The sequence below is a fragment of the Phaseolus vulgaris genome, chromosome 8 (assembly GCF_051622355.1).
Source record: "Phaseolus vulgaris cultivar YP4 chromosome 8, ASM5162235v1, whole genome shotgun sequence".
In the NCBI taxonomy this organism is placed as follows: domain Eukaryota; kingdom Viridiplantae; phylum Streptophyta; class Magnoliopsida; order Fabales; family Fabaceae; genus Phaseolus; species Phaseolus vulgaris.
In genome coordinates, this window is record NC_143505.1 from 20,600,861 (window position 1) to 20,613,655 (window position 12,795).

General features: G+C 36.5%; 1 protein-coding gene across 1 annotated transcript; it reads left to right on the top strand.

The window, feature by feature from the left end:
- Positions 1-540: 540 nt before the first annotated feature.
- Positions 541-2,695, top strand: LOC137824736 (acyltransferase GLAUCE). Its single transcript, XM_068630407.2, has 2 exons — positions 541-975; positions 1,808-2,695. Exons 1-2 carry the CDS (start codon positions 541-543, stop codon positions 2,693-2,695), a joined length of 1,323 nt encoding a protein of 440 aa, XP_068486508.2.
- Positions 2,696-12,795: the final 10,100 nt, after the last annotated feature.

Genomic DNA, 12,795 nt, shown 5'->3' on the forward strand with positions numbered 1-12,795 from the left:
AATCATGGAAATTCTTATTAAATCTTATTATTTTGCACTCTATTGTTAAATTTTAACCAAAAAAAAAAAACACTGATCACAAGTTCAATTTATTCTACTCTAACAGAGATGTGAGATCTACTATTGAAAATAAAATGGTTTGACCATCTGGAAAAGGAAGGTTTCAGATGAAACTGGCATAGCATTTATGTTTCTTTATGGTTTCAAATAGTAACATGATGTAGTGAAATAAAGTGTAACCAAAGTATATAATATACATTCAATAAATAAATGTTACTAAATATGTGCAATAGAGTTGAGAGTTACACAATAAATGTATGAACAAATAATCAAAACATATTTTGTGTAAAGAAGTATTATTACATAACTCCAGGTAAGTTAGCAACGTATAGAGGAATAAGTGTAAGTTAACTAAGAGTAATTAATATTAGAAAACGAATTTACTAACCAATGAGCAAACTTAATATATAAGTGGCTAAAATGTTGGTTGGTGTTGTATGTTAGAAAAAGTTGAATTGTTGATTAGTGATATTGTGTAGAATGGGTAAGATTGAACTAGTAGAGAAAATTGTAATTGTTCCTGAGCAACCTACACCACGCAAGAGAATGTTCTTGTCAAACATTGATTTGTCTCTTGTTGTTTACCAAGACTCTGCCTCTTTTTTTGACCCTCCAAGCACCCAAATGAGTTTCAGTGAGATTTGTAACAAATTATACACCGCACTTAGTAAAATGCTTATGCAATATGACTTTATGGCTGGTAGACTGGTGCCAAGTTTTGAAGAGACTCAGAGATTTGAAATTGACTGCAATGGTGCTGGCATTGTGGTTGCAGCTGCAAGAACTGACAGAAAATTGAGTGATTTTGGTGTGATTTCTGCACCTAATCCAGAGTTGAAGGAATTAGTTGTGTTCCTGCATGAAGGGTGTGACCAAGAAACTGATCTCAAAGAAAAACCCCTTGCATCCTTACAGGTTAAGGCTCCTCTTAGTTCTTTCAAACTCATGTTTTCAAGATTGAATGTTTTTTAACCCTTGTATTCATTTTTTGTTTCTTTTGATTCTCTTATTATTTTTTTTTTATCTGTTTGCACTCTTAATTTCCATGCATTTTAGTCTTCACATTTGATTCTCTTAATGTTTTTTTATCTGTTTGTACTCTTAATTTCCATGCCTTTTTAGTCTTTAATGTGAATATTAAAATCATGAAGAAAAATTTAAGCATGTTAAAATGTATTAGAATAAAATATAATTAGACATTATATTTGTTTTTGTTTTATTTTGTTCTCTTATTTTTATTTTGTATTTAATAAAATGAAAAAAAAACACATTATAGACTGAAATTTGTTTAAGTAATTTGATTTGAATGAATGTGTGTTGGTACAACTTGAATGTCTGTGTAATACACCTCTCAAGTTATCTTAATCCAATTTATGAGCTTCTGAGATTCTTGAATATCCCTTCAATCAGTTCATTTTTCTCCATCTTTATTTTTGAACACAAAAGTATATAGGATCAGTTTGTATAAACAACCTATAGTGATAATACTTAAGAATAGATTCTAAGTTTAATTGAAGAAGGGAATATAATTAAACTGTTCTCATATTATACAATGTTTCCATAAAGAGAATTTATTGAAATAAGTTACACATAGCTTATGAACATATTATAAACTACTTATATAATAAACACTTCTAGATAACTACATATATAAGCATTTATGCCACAAATCCATAGAACAACCTACACTTTTACTTTTTGTTAAAGCATGTGCAGAATAAATACTCTAATTTGTTGTTTATAACAGCTGACTCAATTTGGTTGTGGAAGTTTGGCACTTGCTTCTCACTACAATCACTGCACACTGGACGGTTTTGCAATAAGAGATTTTGAGGTAAACTTAGGTGCATTAACACGTGGTGAAGACCTCATCATAGTACCTAATGCAGATAGAACACTGCTGAGAGCTCGAAATCCTCCAACTGTTACTCATCCACATTTTGAGTATTCAAAAGCTACTGTGACACACAACTTGTTCACCCTCCGAGGAAAAAGTGATACCAATGTCATACAATCTGTTCTAGAAAACCAGATTCATGTTCTTCATTTGCCACCACAAAGCATTGCTAGCTTCAAAAAGAAAGCCCTGGAGGATAAGACCTTAAAGAACATAACCACTTTTCAGGTTGTTGCTGCAAAAATATGGAAGGCAAGAAGCATTGCAATAGGGATGTCAGAGGAAAAAGTGTCCACAATGTTGTTTCCAGTGGATGTGAGGAAAAGGGTTGTTCCTGAACTCCCAAATAGCTTTGCAGGAAATGCACTGGTGCCTGGTTTTGCAAGAGCAACTGTGAAGGAGTTGAAGGAGCTAGAAGATGGTTGTCACATAAGGAAAGTGCAAGAAGGGGTGGAAAGGTTGGATGATGAGTACATAAAGTCAGGGATAGATTGGTTAGAAGTGAACAAAGGGGCACCTTGTATGGAAGATAGTTTCTCCTTGGTGGCATGGTGGAGATTAGGGTTAGAGGAGCAACTTTTTGCATGGGGTAGACTAAAGTCTGCTACTCCACTTGAAGTTAAACCTGGTTTGGTCATGCTATTGCCAGGGCCACAAGATCAAGGGGGCATTAACATAAGCCTTGATTTACCTCAGGATCAAATGCAAGAGTTTAGTAGGATAATGCTACAAATTTAGATCTTTTTCACATTTCTATGAAAATATTAATTATTTAGTACCCTTTTATTCTAATTTATTTAAAGATGAACTGTTTGTTACTCCTTTCAATGTTTCCTTAAGGTTTTGGACCATGGTTGAAATGATTATGCAAGTTGAGACTCACATTCATCAGGTTTAAGAGATTATTCATAAACTAAAATAATTCATATGCTTAAAACAATGTTGTATTTTGAGCATATTTTTTTTTATAAGCAAAGAATGAAATTAAATTAATACATATCCTAATCCTTTTACACTTACCAGATCCAGATCAAATAAGACAACAAAATAAAAAAGCATCCCACACAAAAAGAAGGTACAATGCTGATTACTACCTAAGACTAAGAGCTTTACACTTGGCTCTATCAAACTGCTAAAAGGGAAAGCAAACAGTAGCATAAAGAACCTCCATAGCTCCCTGATAGTATCTTCCTCAGCTATTTCCTATACTCAATGTTGGACATTGGTTCCACCCTATAAAGTCTTGCTTACATTCACTTCAACAAACAAAAGAACTAATGACCTCAATAGGGTGTATGCACCTGGGTAAACCTGCATGGCCAATTCCAATGTTTCACGTTTCACACATCACAATAAAATGTAACAACAACTCCCTGCTTCTGCTGTTCATCTAAAAGCACTGCAGAACACGCACCACAATCCTACTGATCTAGCATACTTCAATACCAATTACTACTTTGGTTGCGGATCAGTCAAATGGAAACCGATACCAATTACTACCTTGGTTGCGGATCAGTCAAATGGAAACCGACCAATAAGAATTCCAGCGCCATATACAATTAACCAGCTTACTATGATCATTGTATCAACTTGTTCTTTCTTTCATCTTCATTCCTTCAAGGCATGTTACTGCCTCGTCCAGCTCCCCTGCCCAGCCCAAAGTTGGCATCACTCCATAGACACCCTCCGTATAACCATGGTCCTACCTCATAACCACTAAATCTGGTTGGGCCCATGTATGCAACATGGGGCAGCCACCTTACACCATCCAGTAAGCACACCAACCATAGTAAACAAGCAAGCTAATAAGCCACCCAACATCAGTAACCCAGATCCTGTTAAGGTACCACCGCACAACAGCCCCTGCATGGTTCAGTGTTGCCAAAGTAGGGTTGGTGATTAGCACTGCATCAACTTTCCCTTCACACTCCTGCACCTTACCACACTGCTTCGTTCTTGGCTTCAACTGATGTTAGGGAAAATCCTGCAGCAGCCCACTACAGAACAAAGCATAATAACTAGGATACACCATCCCCTATTCAGCATACACTCAAGAGGCATTGGATTGGATTAAGGATCCAATCAGAGAAGGAGTATGAAAAAGAACTTTCCCTATGTTTTAGCCAAAGCCATGATATGAGTTGAGCTGCTTGTAAAGTTTCTTCGGGGTAAAGTTTCTTCGGGGTCAGGGACTCCTTGTCTGAAAATCACATTATTCCTGTGCTCCCATATGCAGCGTGTGATGGCCGCCCACACTCCCCTTCAAACCTGATTTTGTTTCTCAGACATATTAGTTAAGTGAAAATTCAAAAAATGATTACAAATGTCCTTGTTCTGTGTTTCCACAACACCTATCCATCTGTAGCATAGCATCCATACACAGTAAGCAAAAGTACAATCCAAAAATAGATGTTGTGTGGATTCTACGTACAGGTTACAAAAAACACAGAGAGGTGAATTCACCACAATTCCCCGTGCCACAAGATTCTGATAAGTTGGGATTCTGTCCAAAAGGATTCTCCAAGCCGTGGTTAAAACTTTTGGTACAACTTTGGTCTTCCATAAGAGGCAGAAAACAACGTTACTTGGTGCAGAATCATGGTTGGCTAATAGGCCATATGCTGATTTACCGAAAACATCCCCTTGGAATCCCCACTCCAACTAATAAAATCTCTGGAATCCTTAACCAAAACTTCTCTGGCTAGAATTCCTAGTAATTCTTCCTCCAAACCCGATTCCTAGCAGAATCTCTCCCTTCTCCAATTTAGGTGCCAGTGCCACCCATGATCATCCCAATAACCAATTTCACCCACCATCATCCCTTGATTCAGTGAAAGAGAGAATAATCTAGGGAATAACTCCTTGAGATTATTGTCATTAATCCAAGGATCCTCCCAGAAACGGACTGAGTCCCCAGATCTGACATTCCATGTAACAGCTTGTTGAAACCAGCCTACACCATTACCATCCTTACATATTTTTTCTAACTCTCTCCACCACCAAGACTGATTACATGGCCGGACTTGGCTATTACCTGATGTCACCATATATTTAGACTCCAGAATATCTTTCCATTTCCCCTTCTCGTCACTCATTAACCTCCATTTCCATTTCGCCATTAAAGCATAGTTGAATTTCCTGATATCCTTGATACCCAGACCACCTTCCTCAGTAGGTTTACAAATGTTCCCCCAGCTTACCCAAGGTATAGATCTATTGTCTCTACCCCAAGCCCACAAAAAACTCCTTTGAATACTCGTGATTCTATTACAGATCGAGGTCAGAGTTTTAAAGAAAGATAAGTAGAAAACAGGAATAAATGTGAAGACAGATTTGATTAAGCAAATCCTACCCGCCATAGACATACACCTCCCTTTCCAAGTACTAAGCCTAGCACTGACTTTACTGACAACCGGCTCCCAAAATTGTACCTTCCTTGGATTACCTCCTACTTCTAACCTCAAGTACTTGAAAGGCATCCATTGTAAAACAATTGAGAGACTTGGCGTAGGTTTCTAAGGTGAACCTGTCCACATTTATCCCTGCCAATTTCGACTTATAAAAATTAATTTTCAGACCTGAAACTAGTTCGAAACATCTTAGGATCATCTTTATCGTGAACACATTGGAAAAAATATCCTCACACATGAATAAGGTGTCGTCCGCGAATTGAAGCATGCTGCATTCTATTTCCTTCCTCCCCACCTTCACACCTGTGAGCATATTTTGCTTAGTCGCTTGTCTCACAAGCCCAGCCAAACCTTCAGCAACCACCAGAAACAAGAAAGGAGTCATAGGATCACCCTGTCTCAGCCCTCTTGACGAAATGAATTCCTCTGTTGGGCTTCCATTGATAAGCACTGAAATGGATGACGATTCCAAGCATCCTCTAACCCACCTCACCTAGTTGTTGTGGAAGCCTAACCTTTGGAGCATGTTGAATAAGAAGTCCCACCTTACTGAATCATATGCCTTCTCATAGTCCACTTTAAAGTAAAGTGCACTTCTCCGGTTCCTCCTAACCTCCTCCACCACCTCATTTGCCATGAGCACGCTATCAAGCATACCTCTGTTCTTCAGAAAAGCTGATTGGTTTTCATCAATAACCAAAGGGAGGACACCCTTCATACGTCCCGCTAGGACCTTAGAGACGATCTTATAAAATGTACCTACAAGGGAAATGGGTCTAAACTGGTCTAAAGAGAGGGGGTCATACACTTTAGGTACCAAAGCAATAAATGAAGCGTTACAACCCTTTGGTATAACTCCGGTTTCATGGAACAAATGTAAGGCTTCCATAATGTCATATTTAAGGCAATCCCAGCAGTTCCTGATAAACGTGAAGTTGAATCCATCCGGGCCTGGACTCTTTGTTCCTTCACATTGCCACATGGCTTCTTTTACTTCTTCCTCTGTGAAACTTGTATCCATGCTTATGCTGATTTCTTGGGGAAGGCATTTAAACTCCACAGAACCCAAATTAACTCCAAAGTCTTGTGTAGCTGTGAACCTTTTTTCAAACAAAGACTTAGCTTCCCTTCTCACTACTTCCAGTTCTTCACACCATTGCCCCCTAACTTCCACACCTTTAACTTCGTTCTTGAGTCTTCTCCATCTAATAGCCGAATGATAAAATTTGGAGTTCATGTCCCCAAATTTACACCAATTTGCTCTTGCTTCCTGTCTTGAGAGGGAATCCATCTTACTATCAACCATTCGCAGCTAACTCAGTAACTCCATTCTCTTTAGTCGATAATGTTCCTCTAAATCTTCATTATCGTCCTTAGTATCAAGGGTCTCAATTTCCATCTGAATTTTCCTTTGACTTGTCTGTAAACACCCGAAGACATTCCTATTCCACACTTTGAGATCTGCCTTCAGAGATTTTAGTTTTTCTTTAAAACTAGACATGCTGTTTCCCTGGCTATTGTATGAGCCCCATTTCTCCTGTACAAACGCCTTGAACCCTGGCTCCAGAAACCATGCATCAATAGACCGAAAGGGTTTAGGACCCCAATCTTTAACCCAATATTTTGCCACAATGGCATAGTGATCGGACACAGTTCTTTGTTGTACATATTGCTTGTAGAAAGGCCAAATCTGAATCCACTCTTCAGACACAAGAAATCTATCTAATCTACTTTTGGCAGTACCATTTGGTTTGAACCAGGTATATTTTTTGCCCACAGTTGGAATGTCCACCAAACAGTTTGTATCAATAAAACCGTTAAAGCCACTCATCTCCTTCCTCTGGCTGGATCCCCCTCTGATACCTTTCCTTTCATCTTCCCTTCTTACAACATTAAAGTCTCCACAAAAACAACCAACCATGTTCTGATTGGTCCTCCTAAATGACGATAGATCTTCCCATTGTTTGAGCATATCTACTTTTAGTTATTATCATAATACTAAATCCAATTTCAAAATTTATGAGTATGATTGATTCCAATTGTTTGCAATTTTCAAATTTCTTTCTTAAATCACGTTAAATGACACAATTATTTTGTAGCCTTTTTTTTTAACATGTTCTTTCATATGTTATTTCACTAAGCTTTTAAATCTCGGTAAAATTATCTTATTGGTACCTACATTTAAGGTCAATATTCAATTTACTACAATGGTTTTTTTAAAAAAAATCAATTTGGTCCCAAGTTTTTTTAAAAAATATGCAATTTGGTCCCTTATGTTAGATTGACATGAACAACGTTAACTGGTGAGTACGTGGCAGAGTGCGTGGCATAACGAGTGATTTTTATTTAGAGGTGTCTTGTGTAATCTATTATTCTAACACTCTTCTCCATTATGATTTAATTTAAATTAAATCCTTTAACTAAATTAAATTCATTTATAACCCAAACCAAACGACAAGAAGAAAAAAAAAGAGCTTTATATTTGAACCAATCAAAATTGTATCCCAAGTTTCTTTGTAGTTGTGTTGAATACAAGAGAAAAGGTGAAACCTAGTGAATTGATGAATCTGAGAAGAAATTGTTAAGACATAAGGGTCCACCCTCTAAAGAAAAAAAGGGGGAAAATTGATGTAAAGAGGAAATTGAATTGGAGATTTGTAATTCCACATTTGCAATTACACATTTGATATTGTTGTTTAAGAGAATGTTGTTGAGTTAAGAGATTGAAGTTTCAACCTTTTAAAAAAATAAAGGGCTTCCAAAGCTTTATTGGTGAAGAAGCATAATGATGGAGGAAGAAGAAGAAGAAGACCAACAAGATATTTCAGATTTAGTGAAGAAGTGAGTCCACTGCTTCCTCTCCCAAAACCTGCCCTCCAATTCCCCACCACTAAAGCCAACTCCTTAAATTCTACAGCTCTCTCCACTACGCCCTCCGCCTCGCCACCCACGCCCGCTCCACATACACACTCTCCTTTGCCTCCAAAGCTCAAAAGGAACACAATAAATGGGTATTGGACATCAATATCGTATTGCTTGATGAACTAGAAGACGGGAACCACGAAAAATTGAACCTGCATGAGCTGTGGTTTTGCTTATGAGTTTGAGATTAGGGTTTGTGAAGATGGAAAGGTAATATTTGCTTATGAGTTTGGGAGTAGGGTTTATGCAGATGAAGTGATAATATTCAAAAGTTAAAAATAAATATAATTAATAATTAATTATAAACTTGGAATAATACATGGACTCAATCTATGCATAAATGTGTCAAATTGCGCGCCACTTCATCACCAATTAACACCGTTGATGTCAATCTAATAGAACGGACCAAATTGCATACTTTTTAAAAAAACTTGACCACATTAGTTATTTTAAAAACCACTGTAGTGTTGAATCAAGTGTGTTCAAGCGTTGAAGAATCCAAACCCTTTGAAGGTTGATGAAAGGCTGAATGTGCTTGTTGTTGCTGAGCTGTCTTTAGATAGGATCTGGGGTAGATTTTATGTATAAATCCACTCTTGATTGAATCCAAAGCATAAGCATTCTCAAACCTTTTAATTGAAAAGTGTTTTTTAAACTAAGTGAAAAACAACCTGTTGTTTTGTCGAAACAACCAATTGTTTTATACTTAGTTGTTTTTAGAAAGGTTGAAAATTGTTTTTGATGGTTGACTTGCTGTCTAACCAAAACAACCGATTGATTCATGAAAACAATCGATTGTTTGTTTTGGGACCATAACAAAAAACTATTTTGTGCTTTGACTGAGCATTAAATGATTTTATAACTGAATACGCTTCAGTTTTAAATGCTTTGACTAGTCTTTGAAAGAAATAAATAGTTTGTTAAGATTGTGTAACAAACAACTGAGATTTAATCACAAAAAAAATAGATTTGAGTTTGAGATTGCTGGATCAAAGAGAGTGTGATATAGGATTTTCATCTTGTATTGATTTCAGATATGTTCTGTAACAAGTGGAATCCTTTGTACTTTGAAAGAAACTCTGTGTGTATAGCTGAGAAGTGCTGTGTGTTTTTTAGGTTGTCAAGATCAGCATTCTTAGTGGTGTTGTGCTAAGCCAAAGGAAGTGTGTGTCTTGAGGGGATCAAGGTCACTTCTTTGGTGGTGTTGTAAGTAATCTAGGGTTGATTGCTTAGTGGATTCCCCAGTGGTTTCTGGGAAGACTGGATGTAGCTCTTGGTTAAGAGTGAACCAGTATAAACCTCTGTGTGCATTCTCTCTATCCTTAAACTCTTTAATTTCAATTTTTATATTTGTGAACTGGTATAAACAACCGATTGTTTATGCGAAACAACTGATTGTTTATGCGAAACAACCGATTGTTTTTCTGGTGCTGTACTTATTTGCTTTGTGTTTTGGCAAACTGATTTCTTAATCAAGTATTTCTCGAAGTAATTTCATTCTAGACTTAATAGTTTGCGAAAACCCTCTTTAAACCATTCACCCCCTCTAGTTTAAAGCCATACATTCTAACAATTGGCATCAAGGGCTTGGTTCTTGAAATTTATTCAAGTGTGATCCTAAAACTGTTTTTTAATGGCTGATAGACTACCTTTTAGGGAAGGTGCTTCAATCAACAAACCACCTCTGTTTTGTGGTTTGAACTACCAATTTTGGAAAGTCAGAATGAAAATCTTTGTGGAATCACTTGACAAAGGAATTTGGGATGCAATTGAAAATGGTCCCTTTGTTCCAAAATTTGAAAAAGATGGATCTTCGATTGAAAAAACTTGGTCTCAATGGACTGATTCTGAAAGTAAGAAGGCCAAATTTGATTGCATTGCTAAAAACATAATAACTTCTGCCATGAATTCAGATGAATTTTTCAGGGTCTCTCAATGCAAATCAACAAAGGAAATGTGGGACACCTTGGAGGTAACTCATGAAGGTACCAATGAGGTGAAAAGAGCTAGGAATCATACTCTAATCCAAGAGTATGAAATGTTCAGAATGCTCAATGGTGAGACAATTGCTAAAGTTCAGAAAAGGTTCATGCACATCATCAATCATCTCATGAGCCTTGACAAAACCTTTGAAAAAGAAGAGCTAAACATCAAGATCCTCAAGTGTCTTGATAGGTCTTGGAAACCTAAGGTATCTGCTATATCTGAATCTAAAGATCTAACATCATTGAGTATGACTTTTTGGTTTTACAAGCTTAGGGAACATGAGTTAGAAATGAATCGACTCAATGTTCAAGAAAGCGAAGACAAGCATGTAAGGAGTATTGCCTTAAAAGCTGTCAAGCACAAAAGCAAGCAAGAATCCAGTGATGATAGTGATGAAGAGAACATTAGTTTGCTATGTAGAAAGTTTAGCAAATTCTTGAAAAGGAACCGCAACAAAGATACAAACAAAGAAAGGTATGGAAACAAAAAATCCAATGATTTTAATTCCAATAACTATACCTGTTTTGGTTGTGGTGAGCAAGGGCATATAAAGGCAGATTGCCCAAATAAAGAAAGCAAGGAGAAAAAGTCAAGCTACAAAGAAAAGAAGGGAAAGACAAAAAGGGCCTACATAGCTTGGGATGAGAATGAAGTCTCCTCATCAAGTGAAGAAGAAAGGGCAATCATATGTTTGATTGCTGAAGGAGATGCTGAATCTTGTAGCTCAAGTGAAGTAAGTTCATGTGCTTCTTTAAATGAACAAAATTATAGTGAACTGCTTGAAGCTTTTCAAGAAACACATGATGAAGCTAATCGATTGGTTCTTTCAAACAACCGATTGAAAGATCTTAACAGCTAGCTTGAAAAGAGAGTGAAGGCACTTGAAGAAGAGCTGGAAAAATCTAAAAGGGATTTTAAAAATCTTGAAACACATTTCAAAAACTCTACTTGGAAGTGTGACACTCTCATTTGTGAAAATTGTGAAAACCTTGAAAAGAAAGTGCATTAACTTGTAAGTACTGTGGATAAGCTTTCTAAAAGAAAATCCAACTTTGAGAATGTCTTGGTATCTCAAAACTATTTTTTTGGAAGAGCCAGATTAGGTTTTAATCCCCAAAACAAGCAAGATAAGTTTTCAAAAAGTTTTTCAAGAAAGCCAATAAAACAACCGATTGCTAAGTCGAAACAACCGGTTGTTACATGCTTTTATTGCATGAAGAAAGGCCATTTTGTTAGATTCTGGAAAATAAGAAAATTTTCGGTTCCCAGAGGCTTTATGAAATGGATTCCTAAAGGCTGTAAGGTTTCAAATGAAAATAGTAAACCAAATGGACCCAAATTCAACCGATTGTTTGTTTTGGGACGATAACATAAAACTGTTTTGTGCTTTGACTGAGCAATAAAATGATTTTATAACTGATTACGCTCCAGTTTTAAATGCTTTGACCAGTATTTGAAAGCAATAAATAGTTTGTTCAGATTATGTAACAAACAAGAACTGAGATTTAATTAAAGAAAAACAGATTTGAGTTTTTCACTAATTTGGCTTTTGAAGAGTTGAAGTTTGCTTAGAGATTGTTTGGATCAAGAGAGTGTGGAATAGGATTTTCATCTTGTATTGATTTAAGATCTTTCTATAACAAGTGTAATCCTTTTGTACTTTGAGAAAACTCAGTGTGTGAAGCTTAGAAGTGCTATGTGTTCTTGAGGTTGTCAAGATCAACATTCTTAGTGGTGTTGTGCTGAGCCAAAGGAAGTGTGTGTCTTGAAAGGATCCATGTCACTTCTTTGGTGGTGCTGTAAGTAATCTAGGGTTGATTGCTTAGTGAATTTCCAGTGGTTTCTGGGAAGACTGGATGTAGCTCTTGGTTTAAGAGTGAACCAGTATAAACCTGTGTCTACAATCTCTCTATCCCTTGAACTCTTTAATTTTAGTTTATATTTGTGAACTGGTATAAACAACCGATTGTTTCTGCGAAACAACCGATTGTTTGTCTGGTGCTGTGCTAAATTGCTTTGTGTTTTTAGCAAACTGAATTCTGAATCAAGTTTTCTTAAAAGAATTTCATCCTAGACTTAAAAGTTTGTGAAAACCCTCTTTAAACCATTCAGCCCCCTCCCCTCTAGTTTAAAGCCATACATTGTAACAATTGGCATCAAGAGCTTGGTTCTTGAAATTTATTCAAGTGTGATCCTAAAACTGTTTTTATATGGCTGATAGATTACTTTTAGGGGAAGGTGCTTCAATCAACAGATCACCTCTATTTTGTGGTTTGAACTACCAATTTTGGAAAGTCAGAATGAAAATCTTTGTGGAATCACTTGACAAAGGTATTTGTGATGCAATTGAAAATGGCCCCTTTGTTCCAAAATTTGAAAAAGATGGATCTTCCATTGAAAAACCTTGGTCTTAATGGACTGATTCTGAAAGCAAGAAGGCCAAATTTGATTGCATTGCTAAAAACATAATAACTTCTGCCTTGAATTCAGATGAATTTTTCAGTGTCTCTCAATGCAAAT

What these genes read in the sequence shown, in the direction of transcription:
- LOC137824736 (XM_068630407.2), top strand. Translation starts at nt 541, where the DNA reads ATGGGTAAGATTGAACTAGTAGAGAAAATTGTAATTGTTCCTGAGCAA. An exon ending in AACCCCTTGCATCCTTACAG is followed by an intron (nt 976 to 1,807) that starts GTTAAGGCTCCT and finishes TGTTTATAACAG; the next exon opens with CTGACTCAATTTGGTTGTGG.